The following is a 20154-nucleotide window of genomic DNA, read 5'->3' on the forward strand; positions in this document are numbered from 1 at the left end:
GCTTCCACATTTTTCTTTTTGGTGTCTATGTTTTTAAAAAATAATACAGACAGGATTTTTACAACAAAGTTTTTATTGAAGGTTAAAGTAAGTAAAGGTAAGAATCAGTAAACAGGTTAATCATGTTAAGAGGTTACATGAAAACACAAAGAAAATCAGAAACATATTAACTTAAAGGTAACGTACAAGAAGAGTTTAATAAAAACCACAGATGTTAATACTGAACACTGTGTGCTAATGATATGTTTAAGGTAATAAAAACAACATGACACCATTATATATATCATTATAAAAATATATTTTTGTAGTGTGAAGCCTCAACAAGTTATTGTCTCCTTTACATAACAAACATCCAGGTAACATGTTGGCAAAAACAGCAACCACCTGATTAACTGCTGGTCAGGACGCTGCAACAAGTCCAGGAAGGTCAACGGACTGTCATCAGTAAACATAACGTCAGGTGAACTACTGCCACCAACATAAACGTCAAAATACACTTCCTGGTCATTAACCGGATCATTAAACTGAGTTACATATTGTACAGGCTCGTCTGTCCCAGGTCAGACTTATTTTGTGAATGTACCCGAGTCAAACCTTTGTGTAAAAGCATAATTACGATGAAAAAGCCACTTTTAAGATTCACTGTAGTTTCATTTCCAGGTCAAAATCATTTTTATTGGTGTGCCTGGGGCAACTTTACGGTAGCATCAAAATCTCTATTTTTAAAACACTAAGAAGACTCAACACAACATGTAACTTTGCTCGTAGTATCACCAGGGTCTCTACACATGAACACGAGCATTGAGAACATTGTTTGTGTACACAGAGTTTGCTAAAAAGAAGGTTTTGAAACGAACCTACGGTGAACCTAAAAGTGGCTTTTTCATCGTAATTATGCTTTTACACAAAGGTTTGACTCGGGTACATTCACAAAATAAGCCGAGGTTGCATTTTGGCAACAGTTACAACTTACTAACCCTTTAACTGATAAATGTATTTAGATGTATGGGATGTATGTTATTCCTTTGTTTGGAACATAAACACCATGATCATAGTTGGTGTATTTGCCCTGTTGCTCCAATGACTGGATTTCTAGAGTGAGTTTCCTTTTCTCCAGCTCAAACTTCTCCTTTTCTGCCTGTGCCCTCTCCCTTTCTGCCTGTGCCTTCTCCCTTTCTGCCTGTGCCTTCTCCGTCTCCGTCTCCACTCTCTTGATTGTCTTCTCCAGCAGAACAGACTGGAGATCCTGATCTCTTTCGGATCTCTTTCCACACTTCTTGCAGGGGTAGTCAGCTGTTAAACCATACTGGTCCCAGTGTGAGCAGACACATTGTTTGCATGACCGGTGTCCACAGAGTAAACGGACTGGATCCTTCACATCCTCCTCCCACACTGAACAGCTGGAGGGCTCCTCAGTCAGCTGGCTGTAAGGTGACCAACAAGACACACAGTCAATCGAGCCTCCGGAAACTAACATTCATTCAAGATACTTCAAATATTTTACAGAAAGCACTGGGGGGGATTTTGCTCTCTTGCACTGCAGTTGCGGTCAGAGCGGATATGCTGTGTACCATTCTGGTCACAGTGTGGGGACAAGCTACATGCTGCACAACACCAATACTCCTCCTGCCCTGCTGGGATCTCACAAAGCATGGAGTTCACAAGCAATAGGAGACAAGCATGCAAGCAGCAGAAGTAACTGGCGGTGTTGTTATACTGTTGACCGGAAAAGCAACTGCCGGAAATTACGGTCTGAGCGGACCAATCCCAGTCCTTGCCGTTCGCGTCTCGACGCGTCGACGTGACGCATAGTCAGGATTTTTTGGAGGCGCATGTCAGGCTACGGCGCAGGGTCCGCGTAGGGGTCTGCATCGACGACGTAACTACGCCGTCGCCGCGACGCAGAAGCATAAACTAGGCTTAACTTCACACTTTGTTTCTGAAGTTATAGGCGATAGTCACACCTGGCTGAAAGAGATAATCCGGGACGCTCACCCTAACAATGGAGACGGGCCTCGGCGGAATTGCAGGAGGAAGAAACACCGCGGAAAACGGGCCGGAGTATGAAACAGACGCCACACTCATTGTCGCTGGGGATCTTAACAAGGCAAACCTCACTCGGGTTTTGCCTAACCTGTTTCAACACATCTCATGTCCAACCAGGGGAAAGAACAATTTGGACAGTTACAAAGCATCATCTCTCCCAGCTTTTGGGAAGGCCGACCATGCAGCTATCTTCCTCACATCAGTATACAAACAGAAGCTCCGGCAACGCGAGAGGTCAGACGCTGGTCCACCCAATCAGAGGCCACGCTTCAGGACGCGCTGAGTGACGCTGACTGGGACGTGTTCCGGTCGAGCTCTGATGACGTTGACAGGTTTACGGAAGTGGTGACGTGCTTCACATCCACACTGATCAGTGTTTCCCCTACCATTGTATAGGGGGGGCACCGTGAGAACTCGTCTGACACGGAGAGTCTCCTGTTGTGTGCTACATGTGTGAAATAACAACTATAGTCTGGACTTTGTCTGCAGTGTATCTGTGTAAATGGCTTCATCCCCCTCTGGCACCGTGAGTTACCATGGTTACAGGACCGCCCTGAAACTTTATAATGATGATCAATAAGAAGTTTTTGGTTAGTTTGACTGTACAGAGTCATGAATGTAGCCTGATTGTAGCTCAATGCTGAAATCTTGTATTATAACATATAGAACAAAGCCTCAGAGCTTCTTTGATTATTAACATGTTAGTGATGACAGAAAGGTGATAACTCGCCATCAGACTGACAAGGCTGCAAAAGTTGCTGTTTGTATGATGTATTTTTCTGTTAAACGATAAGAGGCTCACTTTAAACAACAATAATAATTATAATGATGATAATAATAATAATTAATGATGATGATGCGAAAAAGTATAAAAATAGCGTAGCCCCCCCCCCAAACCAGTCAACCTAGGGGAAACACTGCTGATAGACGATATCTGTCCTATGGTAACTGTGAAAGTTTTACCCAATCGGAAACCGTGGGTTGATTGGTCCGTCCGCAAGGCTTTGAACGAACGCGCCGCCTTGAACGACGGTCTCAGGTCCGGCAACATGCCAGCCTACAAAGCGTTGTCCTAAGAGCTCAGGAGAACAGTGAAAGCGGCTAAGAAGCGATACAGGGACAAAGCTGAGGCTCAGCTGTGCAACCGCAACAGCAGAAGCATGTGGCAAGGACTTCGGACTATCACGGACTACGGAGGAGGTACGAACACAACCCGGCAGTCGCAGACTCCTCACTGGTGGACGATTTAAACTCTTTCTACATTCGCTTCGAGAACAGCAGCGTCTAGCATCACGGCTAGCACGGGCAACTCTACCAGGGAGGACCGCTCCCGCTCCCTCTCAGAGCATGACGTCAGAAGAGCTCTGAGACGAGTGAACTGCAGGAAAGCAGCTGGCCCAGATGGCATCCCTGGGAGGGTGCTAAAGTCATGTGCTGACCAGCTAGCTCCAGTGTTCACCTCCATCTTCAACCTGTCTCTGGTCCACTCGATCGTCCCCACATGTTTCAAGTCGTCCACTATTGTCCCCGTACCCACGAAGACCAACCCAGCCTGCTTAAAAGACTATCGCCCTGTAGCAAGCACTGAATTATATTACCTTTGTTTCCTCTCAAGATTGAAGTAGAGCGGCTGGTACATGGACGAATCACTCTTCATAGAGACATGTGACACTGGGGAGTCAGTTTCACATAACGGTTCACTAAACAGAGAAAAAAAAGAGGGTCAAAAGCGCCTGGTTAGCTTTGCATGTCTAATTTTTATTATAGATAAGGTATAGGTAAAAAAGATGGGGCTGCTGTGGTCCCCACTTTTATTTAATGAGCAGATATGTTGTTATGTTGTTGATATGTGAGTGTTCTCTAGCGCCACATGGTGGAAACATGAAGAGACAATGTCTCCCTCTGTGCTGTGTCCATAAACATGAAACTATGTTTGTCAAACTGTACGACAGACGTATGAGGGCATCACTTTAATCTAATCTAACCTGAGATGTACATCATGTATGAACTACAGCCACTTTGAATCTCTGATGAGCTAACCTTAATATGCTTTTAGATGCAGGATACAGAGTTTATTTTACAGAAAGCATCGAATTAAATTACCTTTGTGTCTTCTGAAGATGAGAGTCAGGTGGCTCAGACATGGAGGACTCACTGTTCACAGGGACGAGATGCTTTGTATATTTTACAGAGTAAACTGAATTAAATTACCTTGGTGGTCTGACCATCTTATCAGAGGCAGCACTGGGAGCTGCATACGCTCTCAAAACAGAAAAATCATTTTTAATTCAAACTTATTCATCAACTAAGATCACATCTATAACACTGATTCTGAAGAAGTTGGGACGCTGTGTGAAACAAATTAAACAGAAAGTAAATTAAACTATTGTTGGTAAACACAGTCAGTAAATGATTGTATTCTGTTTTTATGAATGTTTTACACAGCGTCAGACTTTTGTTGAATTGGGTTGTGAAACCTACTAATGTGAATGTAATAGTCAACAAAATGCAGGATTACCTGAAAATCTCTCTGACCACGGAAATGAAATCTTCCAGGGACTCCTCTTCACTCAGATGTGGACTGTTCAGAGAAGATGATCCACTCAGTAACATCTAGAAACCACTGAACATAACTCTACAGTGTGCAGACATGCTAGCAGCTCTGTGAGGCTGTTACTTAGCAACAGGCAACACGTTCTCATCCCTGGTCGTCAAATACCAACGCAGCGTTGTCACGGCCCTCAGCGTCTCTTTGGCCAAAATGTTTGTTTGTGAATAAAACACGTTAAAGAAAGGATCAGAAGGGCTTTTCACACTGAATATCCTTAGCTCTGTGCTAACAGGTGACCCTGGGCTAACTTAGCCCCTTTTCACACAGACAGTTAACCCAGGTCAACCTCAGCCCAGGTCTTTATGACTCACACTGCACTTCTACTCATCCTGGGTTAACTGTCTGTAGGAACACACAAGTGCTCTGAAGTGAAGCTCAACTTCCTATAATGTTGTGTCACTACTCTGATTACTTTAGCCCAGTTTCACACGGGAGCTGCTTTACAGCGTCTGCTGCAGAGTGAAGAGATTCAGTGTCTGTATGAGACGCCTGTACAGACAACATGTTGGTATTTGACCCTCTGGAGATGAGACCGGCCTCAACAGTCCTGCTTGATATACTCAACATTAAGACTTTAGATTAATGTAGTATATAGACCATGTTAATGTGCTGATACAAACTTTTTACAGTGGGTTCTTAATCACAGCTGCTTTTACCTGATCATCAGCTCTCTGAAAGTGCTGTCTGACTGTTCAGGTATCAAAGAGGAGGAGCTGGTTTCCTCGTCCTCCTTCTTCTTCTTCTCGGCCATTTCTAGTATAAATAACAATAATTTTTTAAAAAGTATCAGAGGGCTTGTAAGTGACAAATTTCTTCGTTTTATCAAGAATTGGGGCTAATTTCAATTGTAGGCATGGATAATTAAGGACAATCTGCAAGAGCACCATGTTTACATCATATTCATTTAGCTTTTGTCCAAAGTTGAGTTACAATAAATACATTCAGACCCCATGAGAGCTCAGAGCCACAGTCATAATTATGAGATAAAAGTTAAACTTGTGAAATAAAAATCTGACCTTAAAGGACAACACAGTTTATACAGTTTTATTTTGTTTATATGTGGTGGACCCTGCCACCTTTCTAGCTTCAGTGTTCTCGGACCTTTTTTCCCCTGAGAGCAGCTTGTTTATTCACTGATGTAGAAAAGTTTGCATTAATATTATAAATATTAAAATTCTGGGCTTAAATTAATCCTTCACAAACGACATAATGCCCCTTTAACTTGAGGTGACAACTACAGGACACTTTTATCCAGACACCAGAAGTAGTGTTGCTAACCCTGCCAGCTAAGGAAGCTAGCTCGATGCTAATTTGCTGCTACAAACACTGGTTAATGTTGTTGTGGCTAGTTAGCAAACTTCAGCTAACCGTTAGCTCACATAAAGAGTGACCTGTTGTTCAGTGCTGACAAAATGAAGACTGGTGTCGGTTACAGCTGTTTTTATTGTCTTATACTGTAACCTGTCCTGTGTGTGACCCCCTGGACCCTCCGGGTTTGACCCCTGCTGGCTTTGACCTTCGTGGTCTTCAGCTGGGAAACACGGCAGCCATTTTACTTTATGGCCTCTCGCCTACTCGCCTACCCTTCTGCTCGGCAGGCCTCAGTATCTTTATAAAAATAATAACAGTCCCATTTTAAATGTAGATTTCTCTGTTACATGTTAAAGTAGCTCACTGGCTTCTTTGTAAACGCACATCATGATGTTATGATGAGCGGTTCGGGCTGTTGTGGACCGTTAACAGCAGCAGGAGGATGTGGGCCTACAGCAGCTGCTCCGGTACAACTGTGCTATAACGGCTGTAACTCACCAGGTAGAGCAGCAGCAGAACTAACGGTACCGGAACACACACGGAGTCATAAAGGACAACTTACTTTGGACTTTCTTTGTTTTCCCCTCCAAAAAAAGTCCTCCTCGTCGTCTCACACACTTCGCCGCACTTCTGACGAACTTACTTTCACTTTAGGTGTTTTAAGGCGGGCGGGTCGGTAGTAGAGGCGCCACTTAAAATTTCGCTTGCGCGCATACATCATTATGTACGGTAACGCGTAGGGAAGACGTCATCACTCTTCTGATCGGACCTCACCTCCCCGCTCTGTGTGCAAACACACGATTATCACTTCAAACGGATACAACGGGGTTTTTTACACAAAGAAGGAAATAACTTGATGTATAACGTTTGCCGAATCAATAAGAAGTACACCATTGTTAAGAATTTGTTGTAGTCGGCGTTTAATGCAGTTGATAAAGTTTCTCCTAACGCTAGAAGTCACAAAATTGAGCGTATTTTAAAGGGAGTCTGGGGACTTCATCCACCGGCGTCAATGCAGTTGTAGATGACGTTTGATGGCTGAATAAAGAAGCCGTTTTTACAACAACCTTTGCCGAATTAATTAGAAAACCCACACAAGTAAGAATTTGTTGTATATTGCGCTTCACAACGTTTAGAAAGATTCTCCTAACGCCACAACTCACAAAACTGAGCTATTTTTAAAGGGAGTCTGGGGGCTTTATCCACCGGCGTCAAAGCAGTTGTAGATGACGTATGCCGAATTCATTAGAAGGCCCAAGTGATTAAGGATTTGTTGTAGACAGCGTTTCACAAAGTTTAGAAAGATTCTCCTAACGCCACAACTCACGAAATTGAGCGATTTTAAGGGGAGTCTGGAGACTTCCTGCACGGGCGTCAAAGCAGCTGCCTTGTCGCCCCTTGTTTTCTCATCCCTATATCCCACATACTATTATCCAAAAGTTTGAATTCACATGACACCCAAAGAGAAGACATTTTCTATAAAAATATAGGGTTTTTTTTCTGTGGAAACAGTTCATTCAGATTTGTACAAAATATCCTACCTGTACGTCAGAGCGTCAGAGAGTGTTGATGGTTGGATTGAGTCACAAGGTACATTTTTAAAATTGTGTTACAATATTATTTATCAGAAGAAAAGGAAAAATGTTAAAGCTAAGTATGCTAATCTGGAACCCCAAACTGTGTCAAGGATGTTGCAGTTTATTTCAGCTCATTAATACCACAACAAACATTTTTAAATATGGCTGACTGTACTATGTTGATGCAGTAACTTTACTTGTAACATGCACGTACAAAGTGGCTATAATGTAACTGAACTGCATACATTTGACGTTGCATATAATATATATCATTCACATTCATGAGAAAATGTATTTTGTAAGGCTCAATTATAAAATGCAGTACAGTTGCAAGACATAAAGCATTGTGAGAAAATATAATTATCTTTGTATTTTAATCTTCAATCAGTAGTAAGACCATATAACCATGCATTTGTATATATTTTATATAATAATAATAATAATAATAACAAAAATAAATAATTAAAAAGAGTGTTTGTTGCAACAATATGTTTTTATTGAAGGTAAAGTAAATAAAGGTGAGTTTTCTACCAGGACAGATCATACATCTTTTTTGTTAACATACACATGGAAATCATTTAATCTACTGTTGGGTTGTTTTGATGAATAACGACATTTATTTGTTCACATAAACTCTTCATGTGTTACATGTGAGCCCAAATATTAGTTTACTGTATCTGAATACTTGACATATTTATTTATAATTCTTAATCTTTTAATACCTTACATAACAGTGTAATTAACTTGATTTGGAAAAGCTTCTTATTCTCAGCCACAAAATATTAAGGCAACACTTAACAACATCATGAAACTGGAATATTAATACCATCTATAAAGTACAATCTCCTAAAGTAAATAAAGGGATGTCAACTTTTACTTATGGAACACAAACCTACAGAATTAAAAACACATTAATATGCACACAGTTCAAACATAATACAAACATGTTAAAGTTGTTTACATCTGGTCAGATCATTGAAATGTGTTGCTATAATTCAAGATTATTTTGAAAGTCGGGTGCAGAGCCAGATCTTCTGGAGGAGTAAACACTCACCCATAAATACATCAGATTCTGCTCTGATCTGGAGCCGTTTAAACATTGTTGGGAACATTTTGATTAATGTAGGTGTACAACTCAACAACATATATAAAACACATCTAGTCGTTCATATAATGCAGAACTCCTACATTTTATATCTTTTAAGAGTCTACAGCCATGCTAGCATCCTGTGAGGTTGTGCTGAGACACAGCAGTGCTTTAAGCTAAATGCTAATGCCAGAATGCTAACATGCTCACGATGCTGATGGTTAACAACTATCACCAATTAAGTATAACGTTCACTATGTTCACCATCCATGTTTAGTGCATAAGCATGCTAACAGTACAGTTGAGGCTGATGAGGATTCTGAAGGTATTTGGTCATAAATCAAAACCATTAAACTCGTTTATATTTATCTTCTGGGGATCACGAATGTTTGTACCACATTTCATGGTAATCAGCTCATATTTGTTGAGATGTTTCAGTCTGGACCAAAAAGGACTGACCAATAGACATTAGCATCCCTGGATACATGTTGCTAGGATGACGGAAAACACAGTCTGCCACAAAATCACAACAAAAACTTGAAACAGTATTCAGAACACATAAATGCACACAACTTCAACATAACACACGCTGATGTACAAAATCAAAGCTAATACAGCTCAACACACATGGAGGCTAATGTATATATATTACACAGAAACACAAGTGATGGTATGAAACTCGCATGTGAGAAGTGAAAATGTCACGTTTTTAAAAAAAGTAGCAGCCATTTCCGCGACTGGTTTGGCAAGTTTACAAGTGCAAAGGTACAGCTGAGTTTATAGTGTAGAGAGTTTTGAAAGAGTGGATTACAAAAAGAGCAGCAGGAGTTTAAAACTTAAATGAAAACACAACTTCTTTGTATATCAGCGTTATTGATGTAGAGTCTAAACTCACAGATGCATCATTCATATCTCTATCTTGTAAATGATACAGCTAATTAACTGAAACATTTAAAAAAAAATCAGAGTGGCAAAGGTCAACACAATATAAAAAGGTACAGCTTCTTACTTAACTGAAACAATCAAACAACTGTTACCTATTCACATCCATCCAAAAGCATAAAACAGTAAAGTATTCATCTCTACACTGCCATACAATACTCACAATTAACTGAATAACAATAACTTATTTACAACAGCGTCACAGTTAAAAGTTATTTGGTCATTCAAACCTGTTCAGCTGAAATCAACTTGTAAATAAAAGATTGTAAATCATGAACAAAACTGAACTAAAACCAAAAAGTCAAACGTCTAATCCGCACAATTTAAAGTTGTTGGGTCAATCCTGTGTTATTTAATGTTGTTAGCATTTAAAAGATAGAAACAATCAGTTGTTTGCCACATAAAAACACTAAACATTACATCAGAGTTTTATTGGTCAAATCTGCACAAAGAAAAAAATAGGTCACACCTGTACAGCTAAAAGTTAAATGATAAAATGTATAAAAGTTAGTAAAACAACAACAGAACAACCTTACAGTCGTACAGATTTGGTCACACCTGTGTCATTTAAAGTTAGTTGCAAACAAATCTACACTGTCTATGACTTTAATCTTACACAGTATGCAGAAACCAAAAGCTTTTCATCGAGGAAATACATCTGTGAGTTTCAACGTCTGTCTGGACATGATGGCAGAAAAATGGATATAAAACTCAAAACAGGAACAGCAGGTTTCTGCAGTTGCTGCTGGAGAGGGTGTCGGTTTGAATTAAAGACTGGCAGGGACATGTTTGAATTTGTGTTTATGTCCTCTGTTTCATAAGCACACACAGGAGTTTTGCTGGCTAAGACTGAGATCATTACTTTGAAAGAAATACATTACAAGTCATATTACAATTATATTACAAAAATAGTCAACACTGTTCAACAACTCTGGCACTGTTTCAAGAAAATGATCATCTACACTCTATTAAATCTTGAAGCAGTCTTGAGAAAAAGCTTCAAACTGGGGACACAATCATTTATCTCTCACCCACTGGTTTGTGGACTACCGTTTTGAGGCCTTGAGTTTGTTTTTATTTTATCTGCATGAGAGGGCGGAGCTGGGGAGGATGTTGCTTGCTAACGACTTCCCTAACACAAAACTACACTTGACTGCTAGTCTGTGGGAAGCGTTCATTTAACCGTTATCTTCCTCTTGATCTAACAGGAGCGTTGAGGGAGGTGTTGGTGGAGTCCTCTAAAACTCTATGTCTCTCTGCCACCCTGTATCGCTCATATTAGCCACACCCACATCCACTTCACTCGTTTTTACGTCAAATTAGCCTACTGAAGCTAAAGAAACTCTCCAACTGCACTGTGACACCGGCTCTTGGCATGTGGCGCAATATAGCCACTGACTGAGCAAGCTTTAGCTACTCGCAGTGCTCTTTAGCTACTCAACTTTTTCAAACTACCAGTTGGACTCAGCTTCGAACAAACTGTTGGTCCTCTTTCTCTAGTTACCTCTCTCTGCCTTTCTTCATCCATCGTTTTGCAGAGACAAACCTGGCAACTCTGCTTAGATCTGCTACTAACGGGTAGGAGCCATTAATCATTAAGTTTAGATTGCTAAAGCTATTGCTAAGGGACATATCCCGAACATCCACATGCAAATCTACACCCTTGGTTGCTCGTGTGAGTGCAGTGAAAGTTATGTTAGCTGACAAAATAATGCAGAAGACTGAGGTTCAAGTTCAACAGCAGGGTAAAGGGGCTCACTGAACTTTGCTTCGAAGGTATGAAGGCGCGTCCGACTGTCGGAGGAAACTCTGTAGAAGGACAGAGTCCCAGCCGGCCAGTCCAGATACACTCCCACCCGACTGGAGCGAGAGCAGATGGACTGAGGAGTACTGACAATCTCATCATTGTGCCAAACATAACAACCATCATTAGAGCAAGTGAAACACCAAGACTTGTCGTTGTGTCCCAGCCTGCGATCACCCACATCTCCTTTCCTGCCAATGGATCTGTACGTCAGCCCAATACTGAAGGGCTGCAACGCCTCCACCTCCAGGTAGCAGCGCTCGTCTTGACCCTGTTCACACAGCACCTGTCGGCGGTGATCGAACCTGTCTTTGTGATCGGGATATGGCTGCTCTGCTTCCACCCAGGTCACCTTTCTGTTCCCTTCCGAGAAGAGGAGGTTCTTGTGGGCTGTGTTGGCGTCCAAAGTGAGTTCACAGGCATCTGGAGGTAAGAAAACACGTCAGTGCAGGAGCATAAGATGGAGAAATGGATTGGTTCATAAGTAGTCACTCCAAGCAAAGATTCCTGGTACAAACAGGACTCTTTTCATGCCGCACTTAGCTCCAGGCTAAAGGAGCTGTTAGCCCTGGGCTAAAAGAGCACAAGCTAACCCCGATTTTAGCCTAGGGGTGCCAATGTAAAAAATAAAAACAGTAGTAACACAACATTTAATTGAACCTGTCTCAGATTACTGTTTTTGCAAAAGATACCCACATTTCTTGAATCCTGGTGTCATCCGGTGAATTCCACCATGTTCAACACTGTGAAGAAAGAAATGAGGATTAAAGCTGTTGTCTTCAAACACTGTGGCTTTGGTGTAAAACTCACCAAAACAATTTAGTTTCATGGTTGGCAGCACACTCCATCTCACTATAGTGCATATGTAGTGTTAGCCCAGCAGCTTCGCTCACTTAGTTCAGTAAAAAAAGAGTAAAAAATCAATCACTTTATAGTGGAATTACTTGAGTTTGATGGGCTTGTGTTGTGGATCTTTGCTCAGTTCAGACAGAGCCTTGACTCCTGAGTCTCCTGGGTTGTTGTAGCTCAGGTCCAGCTCTTTCAGATGGGAGGGGTTGGACTTTAGAGCTGAGGCCAGATAAGCACAGCCTTCCTCTGTGACCAGGCAACCTGATAACCTGAGAAAACAAAGTGTGGTTTATTATCGTAGCTCAGAAGTGGAAGCTGAAGCAGGATAGTGGCACAGCTCAGACTGAAGCTGCAAACTACATACCTCAGTATCTTCAGTCTGCAGTATTGACTCGACAGTCCATCACAGAGCAGCTTTACTCCTGAATCCTTCAGGTCATTGTTGCTCAGATCCAGGTCTCTTAGAGGTACGTAAGGGAACTTGAGACCAAAGGCCAGGTGTTCAACCCACCCTTCTGTCACCTTGCAGTCTGCAAGTCTAAGGGTAGAGAACAGGCTTACTATGAAAAATAAAGATATACCTAAAATATGTATCAAGGGTGTACTTTCCATCCAGAACAGGGAGGACACCCATCAGCCATAACTTTAAAACCACTTATACCCCTTTTTGTCCAGAGCAAACCAAGTGCTGGTTCTGGGCTGGTACTAGTGCTGGTTCAGACTTAGGGTTAGGGTTAGGTACTGGAACCAGTCAGCAGCCAGTTCTTTGGCCATCGAAACACAACGACCTGGTTCCAGACCAGGCACTATAATCAAATGTTCTGCTGGGAAACTCATCTGGATGCCATGTTACAAGAAACAACCCACCCAAACACCATTGCAGACCCCACAATTAACAGAAATACTTCAACATGACTATTTTATGTATTACAGGCAAAGAAAACGTACATGGCCTTTCTGCTGCTCCTCACAGCTGGTATCAGCCTCCGTCTGCCTTCCTCTGATGTGATGAAACTCTTCAAGTCCAACACCTCCAGATCATTCTTTGACACCTGCAGCATGTAGGCCAGCGCAGAGCAGTGCAGGGGAGTCAGCTCTGTTTTGGAGCGATCTGACAACTTGAGAAATTCCTGAATCTCATCTTTGACTTTGTGATCTCTCATCTCAACCATGGTCTGGAAGAGGTTGATACTGCTTTCTGGCGGGAGGGCTTTCCTTCGGATGGCTTTGAGGTAAGTCAAGATTTTCTTGTCGGTATCTTGGCTTGGCTCTGGCGTCGTCAGCAGACCTCGAACAACTCTGCGGTTGGACTCCACCAAAAGGCCAAGAAGAAAGCGCAAGAAGAAGTCCAGGTGGCCATTCTTCTTCTCCAGCACTTTATCAACTGTCATCTTCAGAAGATCAAGGAAAGTATGTTCTTCGTCCTTCAGATCAAGGAAGTGGCCAAGTTCTTCTGCATTTTTGTTTGTGAAACAGTCATAGACAAAAAGAGCTGCAAAGAACTCCTGTAGGGTAAGATGTACAAAGAAGAAGACCTTCTTCTGAGAAACTACGTGTTCTTCCCTCAGCGCTGCGTTGCAAAATCCAGAGTAGATTGTTGCCTCTGTTAAATCAATCCCAGAGTCTTCTAGGTCTTCTTCATAGAAAATGAGGTTGTTCTTCTGCAGCTGGACAAATGCAAGTTTTCCAAGTTTCAGAAGGAATTCTCTGTGTTTCCTCATAAGTCTTTCCTTGTTCGTCTCAGTTATCTCGTCATATTTTCTGCTTCTGCGTTTGGTCTGGGCAAACAGGAAATGCGCCATCATCTCCGTTAGAGTTTGAGGAATTTCATCTTTCTCGTCTCCTCCAAATATCTCTTCAAACAATACCGCAGAAATCCAGCAGAAGATCGGGATCTGACACATGATGTCGAGACTCTGTGAAGAGCGAATGTGCGAAACAATCCTGTCAGCAAGGCCCAAGTCGGGACTAAATCGTCTCTTGAAGTACTCTTCTTTCTGTGAGTCACTGAACCCTCCTATCTCGGTCACCATGTCGACACACTCTGCAGGGATCTGACTGGCTGCTGCTGGACGGGAAGTTATCCAGACTTTTGCATTTGGAAGAAGGTTACCCTGGATGAGGTTTGTAAGTAGACTGCCCACAGAGGTCACTTCACTGACAGATGTTACCATCTTCTTCGCAAAGTCCAGTTGAAAACGGCTTTCATCAAGCCCGTCCAGGATCACCATGACGTCTGCCCTGTTGTAATCCTCTGAATTTATCAAACTTCTGAGTCCAGGGTGAAGTTCAGTCAGGAGCTGTTGCAAGCTTTTGTCATCTCTACTCAAATTCACCTCTCGAAAAGCAAGACAGAAAATTAAATCAATGTCCTGGTTTTCCCGGTCTTCGGCCCAGTCGAGGATGAATTTCTGCACAGCGAATGATTTACCGATGCCTGCGACGCCCTTTGTCAGGACTGTTCTGTGGGATGTCTCTTGGCCAGACAAAGGTTTGAAGATGTCACTGAGGTTGATTGATTGTTTAGAAAGTTTTCTTTCCAATTTATGTTTGATGTTTCTGAACGTATGTTCGTCATGTGGCCCTTCACTCTCTCCAGTGGTGATGATGAGTTCTGTGTAGATACCGCTCAGGCTCGCTTGGTCACCATTACCTTCAGAAGTCAAAGTATATTTCTTTTGCATCGCTTCTTTCAGATTCTTCTTTGCTTCCAAAAGGTGGCTGTGCCCTGTCACAATCAAAACACGCTTGGTATTAAATCTTTTCAGCTAGGTCATGAAAAGAGCATAAGTGAACACAAAAGCTTGACTTTAATGTCAATTTTGATCATAATTTAATGCCTCCACAATGTTATATCATCAGAGAAATATTTGTGTGCCTGTCCTTAAAGGCTCGGTAGGCAGCTTATTTTTGGCAATATTGGGCAAAAACTTCCATAATAACCTTGGGGATAATGTAAATGAAGTGATGTGAGAGAAGAACAGACCTCGGCGCATCCTCTAGGCTAATATGTTAGCCTTCTGCTAACCGTAGCCAAAGGCATACAGCTGCTGCTAATACAAGATCAAGTTTATGTTGCTACGTTAGAGTCCTGAATCATACTATTCCACCTCAAACGTCTTCACATACCTCCAAGTTTGCTAAGAGTGACAGTAAATTCCCTTCTATAATTTTAACAATCGCAATCATGATCGGGACAATTGAAATGAGTGACGCGTAAGCATACTCACACAGGTGAACATACGAGTAAAGTTAGTTATCCATTTCAGTCTTATGAACTAATTCAGCACTGTTCAGTATTGCCTCTTGTCGACATGGGGGTAACACATGTTATTATTTTACACTAAATATAAATACTATTTACTATCGCTCATGTGTTCAAAAAAGTATTTTCTTACCTGTGACTCGGACATTATGGAGGATAACGTAAAAAAAAAGCTTTGGCTAGTTGGCGATTGCCTCGGGCAGGGACTATCGGGTACGTGTATGAAGCGCGTGCATCAGATGCCCGTGCTTGTCTGGTGGGAGGAGCTCGGGTCAGAGCTGAGGAGATGAGACCCGTGTAGACTCAACGATCACCTTTTTTCTAGGATTCCTGCCTACCGAGCCTTTAAAGTAACTATACATAATCAAATGTCTTTTAATGTCACAAGGCCACACAAAAGTTTGAACTTACCGATATCTTCCTCAGTATGTTTTATTGGACAGCTGGCGGGCTCTCCAGTCTGTTGGCTGTAAGGTGATCAACAAACGACACATTAGTCCTGCCAGATGTGTTACGATGACATCATGTTACTGTCAGCTTCACAATGTCTCGGCTGGTTCTATTGTCTGAATTGATATTTCAAACTGTCGATCACACCGAGATGCATCGTTAAAAACTGAGATCTGTGATCGGCCCAAGTTTGTCAAACTGCATGATGCCGCTAAAAGGGCATCATTTTATTCTCGCTGACATCCTGCTGGTTACAGTCATGTTTAACCACAATTGTGTCTTTATGCTAAAACTACTACATGCTTTAATTGTTAATTTCATAGAATAAATGAAAATACCTTTGTGTCTTCTGAAGTCTAAAATTGAGAGGCTCATACTTGGAAGAATCACTCTTCATAGAGACGACACTGGGAGCTGTGGACACACTGTGGAGACAAAATCTTTTTATCTATCCAGCAAACAAGACAACTAGTGTGCTTAACTCAAAATAGCAGAGTCAATTATAATAGTTGCAGATGCAAAAATCTCAAAATAATGTCAGTGTTACTCTAGATGTCCAGGAATATCATCTTTTTGAAATAAATGGTTAACTACAGTTTGTGATCTTTCATATTCCTGGATGAGTTACAAGTACAAGGCGCTGACAGATGCACAATCATTACAGTCCAACATTAGAGACCGTATCACTGTGATGTTGAGCTATCAACAGCCTTGTGCAGGTCGACAACAACCGTCTGCACCCACCACCATTATATCTCTACTAGCTCTGTAATTCATAACACTCTGAAATAAAACTCCAGGGGCTAACCTGGTTAGCAGCTTAGCTAACAGACAGCAACAGACCCACTGCCATTTGTCTGGGTGGAATTTTGCACTTTCAACAGTGTTTATGTGGATCACACAGAAGAAAGTCATGCACCAAACCAAATGTGCTGAACCCAAAGGTTTGGGTAAATATGTATGTGTACCATTAGACCCAAAATACATGAGGGATATGTAGACATCACTATAATCTTACTCACTTTAATATGCTTATGTAGTTTACAGAACACACTAAATCAAATTACCTTTGTGTCTTCTTAAAATTGAGCGGCTCATACATGGATGAATCACTCTTCGCAGGGACGGCACTGGGAGCTGTGGGCGGTTCACTAACAAGAGGAAAACATCTTTTTACTTAACTAAGTCACCAACCAAAAACACAGCTATAATGTACAGTGTGCATATTTTTATTAATACTGCACAAACTTAGAATATATACACACACACACACACACACATATATATAGCCTACTGTATAGACCGAATCACCGTGATGTCATGTTAACAACAACAGTCACTTCTGGGTAGAAAACTGGCATGATTTGCATTGTGTGTGTGTGTGTGTGTGTAAAATCGGCAAACTCATTTCTGCTGTCATTTTCAGCCATTATTGTAACATCTAAAGATATGTAGTAAAGTACAATTGTGTCTGATGTTTCTGCTGTGATTTACATGTTTTTGTACTATATTGCTTTGCTAACGTCTTTGGTATCTACACAACAGCACATCTCGGATTAACTGCATGTTTTGGGTTTATTAGAGCTGTCATTATCTTCAACAGCTCATTTAGGCGTTCAATGTACCGTTAGTGAAAGTGTTGTTATTAATAAGCTATGACGGCATCCAACATGCATTTTCGATTAATTTGTTGTGCACACTTTAAAATAACACGATGAAAAGAGACGGCTAAATTGTCTGTAAGTTAATGCATGATGCAGCAGCTGAAGCTGTTGTAAACAAACATTGTGATTCGGTCAGCTAGAACTGCACGACAGAGATATGTAGACATCACCTTCATTTTACAAAAGGAATATTTGATGCACTCAAATGAATATGCTTGTCGATGTAAGATGTTATACTTCACAGAACACACTGAATCAAATTACCTTCGTGTCTTCTTAAAATTGAGCGGCTCATACATGGATGAATCACTCTTCACAGAGACGACACTGGGAGCTGTGGATGGTTCACTAAAAAGAGGAAAACATGTTTTACTTATTAAGTTTTATAACCTTCAAATGTGAATGTTTTTATCAATACTGCACAACATTTAGGATGACCTATGCCTGCCTATTCATGAGGCTAATATTACCTCACAGGAGGCTCACTGCAGGAGCTGACCGGCTGCTCAGACATCGAAGAGGACGACGTAGAGTCGTTTCGCTTTCTCTTTCTCCTCTCGGCCATTTTTACTGCAGAAACACAACTTTCAGAAGATTAGTAAAGGACGTGGTTTAGCATTACATCAGCGTTTCTGTCACTTTATTTGATCTTTTTCACCTGTTTATTGTTATTTCTGTCTAATTTACATGTCAAACTATAAAAATCCAGTAAACAGTAACTAATATAGGCTGCTTCTTTGGAGAAAGTCACCAGACTCCCTTTAAAAAAACGCTAATTTTATAGATTTTAATCTGTATGTTGTTAACATATCAGATTATAAAAAATAAAAAAAAGTAAACAGTAACTAATATAGGCTGCTTCTTTGTAGAAAGTGGAGAACGTCACCAGACTCCCTTTAAAAAACGCTCATTTTTAAGATTTGTTGCGTTAGCAGAAACTGTCTGAACTTTGTGAAGCTCTGTCTACACACATTGTTAACTACTTGGGCCTTCTTGTTAATTCGGCTAATGTTATTCATTAAGTTATTCTTGTATCCGTTTGTCTCAGGCTGTTTGTTTACAAAGCTCAGATTATAACTCGGGCCCTGGTTTAAACCTGTGTTATTATCTACTGTCTGTATCTTCTCAGTCGTTATCAAAACGTAGCAACGTGACTCATGTTTGGTCGTCACTGTCCTCCATGTCTCAGCTTCGTTTATATCTGCTGCGCACTTTAAAAATGTTGCCTGTCAGGAAACAACGAACCCGGACATCACACAAGGAGACACACGGAACCATTAACAGGTACTCACGTTTGAACTCCGACACGTTTTCTGCTTCTTGCTTTTTTATCCCAAATTGTTTCTGTTGACCAACGCTGTCTGTCACGCGATAATAAAATGACGGAAGTCCCCAACACTTTTTAGTTTCGGTGTCTCCACTTCCGCCTAATCCTCTTTCAAAATAAAGCACAGAGCCAATGAGTGAAGAGGATCTGCAGCCTGTGTGGTGTCAGCTGTTTTATTTGGTTTTAATGTAACTGATACAGTTCTGCTTTAAAGAAACTCTGAGGTAAGCTGATGAAGCTGTGATCCTGCTGTGTTTTATAATGGATCTGCAGCGACATCTTGTGGATCAGAAGGAGAATAACAACAAGTGCAGTGAGTCGATGTTTGATTGTTGTGTCTGTCAGTTGCATTTCTGTGTCATTGATCTATATTATTATTACTATTTCTCAAAATGTCTTTCTAAAGTAAAATATGACTTGTTATGCTTTATAAATAAAGTTAATTTAAAACTTGTTTCATTCACAAGGGACATTTTAACTTCACTGAGTACTTTTAATACTTTTTTTAAATAAATGTTCCCGATTACACTTTTTTGAGCGCTTTGTAACTTGTTTTTTAATAATTCATAATAAATAATAATAAAACATGAAGGTCAAGGTCAGGTTGAGTTATTATGATAACTTATATATTGTGTTTGATTTGCTTCATTTAGAGTTTGATAGCATTTTATTTAACTAATTATTTGTTTGGTTGAATTATTTCCTTGTTCAGTTTTGTCTGGTTAGCTTTTAGTTTTGTTTGGTAACACCTGTCCTTCAACACAGGTAGAAGGACAGGTGTGTAGGACCATGATGCACCTGGGTGGGCCTCTGTTGTTTTTTTTGTTTTTTTTGTTCCTTTGTTCTTTGATTGCTGGAAAAATAATCCATAAAAAACCAAAGGAGCTCTAAATGGACACTGAACCGGTGCAGCAGTGCTTCTCTGATTTGAATTGTGAAGTTTGCTTTGAACACTTCATATCGAGCTCAGCAGCTCCTCTGGCGTGAGAAACTTTGTATGAATGATGCTCTTTGACCTTTCTTATCAAAGAGGAGTTTATTGAAGTTCAACAATGAACCATTGTTGTTTCCCTTTAACAACCTCTCACTTACAGCACAGCCTCACTGACCCTGTGGAGGACTGAAAGGGCCTAAATTAAAAAACATTTAAAAAATAGATTTCTCAATAAATTGAATTATCGACGATTAAATGCACAAAAAATGACATTGATAGATATTTAT

At 40.9% G+C, this 20154-nt stretch overlaps 2 protein-coding genes across 2 annotated transcripts; both read right to left on the reverse strand.

Annotated features, from left to right (window-relative positions):
• Positions 1 to 61: 61 nt before the first annotated feature.
• LOC311251397 (uncharacterized protein) lies at positions 62 to 6626 on the reverse strand. Its single transcript, XM_084343795.1, has 6 exons — positions 6531 to 6626; positions 5314 to 5410; positions 4565 to 4627; positions 4150 to 4200; positions 3645 to 3746; positions 62 to 1424 (listed from the first exon to the last, which is right to left on the reverse strand). The coding sequence occupies exons 2-6, from the start codon at positions 5406 to 5408 to the stop codon at positions 998 to 1000; spliced, it is 738 nt and encodes a 245-aa protein (XP_084199921.1). The 5' UTR covers positions 5409 to 5410; positions 6531 to 6626; the 3' UTR covers positions 62 to 997.
• Positions 6627 to 8401: 1775 nt separating this feature from the next.
• LOC311251549 (NLR family CARD domain-containing protein 3-like) lies at positions 8402 to 19053 on the reverse strand. Its single transcript, XM_084344022.1, has 11 exons — positions 18899 to 19053; positions 18077 to 18176; positions 17871 to 17954; positions 17010 to 17093; positions 16281 to 16367; positions 15904 to 15959; positions 13176 to 14955; positions 12592 to 12765; positions 12323 to 12496; positions 12075 to 12121; positions 8402 to 11801 (listed from the first exon to the last, which is right to left on the reverse strand). The coding sequence occupies exons 2-11, from the start codon at positions 18169 to 18171 to the stop codon at positions 11266 to 11268; spliced, it is 3117 nt and encodes a 1038-aa protein (XP_084200148.1). The 5' UTR covers positions 18172 to 18176; positions 18899 to 19053; the 3' UTR covers positions 8402 to 11265.
• Between the last annotated feature and the right edge of the window lie 1101 nt (positions 19054 to 20154).

This window comes from Pagrus pagrus (assembly GCF_965226575.1).
Source record: "Pagrus pagrus genome assembly, chromosome: 22".
NCBI lineage: Eukaryota > Metazoa > Chordata > Actinopteri > Spariformes > Sparidae > Pagrus > Pagrus pagrus.

Coding starts and splice junctions, on each gene's coding strand:
- LOC311251549 (XM_084344022.1), bottom strand. CDS start 18,171: ATGGCCGAGAGGAGAAAGAGAAAGCGAAACGACTCTACGTCGTCCTCT. Junction 17,094..17,870: donor AATTTTAAGAAGACACGAAG/GTAATTTGATTC, acceptor TCCTCTTGTTAG/TGAACCGCCCACAGCTCCCA. Junction 12,766..13,175: donor AGGAGCAGCAGAAAGGCCAT/GTACGTTTTCTT, acceptor CTCTACCCTTAG/ACTTGCAGACTGCAAGGTGA.
- LOC311251397 (XM_084343795.1), bottom strand. CDS start 5,408: ATGGCCGAGAAGAAGAAGAAGGAGGACGAGGAAACCAGCTCCTCCTCT. Junction 4,201..4,564: donor GTGGTCAGAGAGATTTTCAG/GTAATCCTGCAT, acceptor CCCTGTGAACAG/TGAGTCCTCCATGTCTGAGC. Junction 1,425..3,644: donor AATCTTGAGAGGAAACAAAG/GTAATATAATTC, acceptor GTCACCTTACAG/CCAGCTGACTGAGGAGCCCT.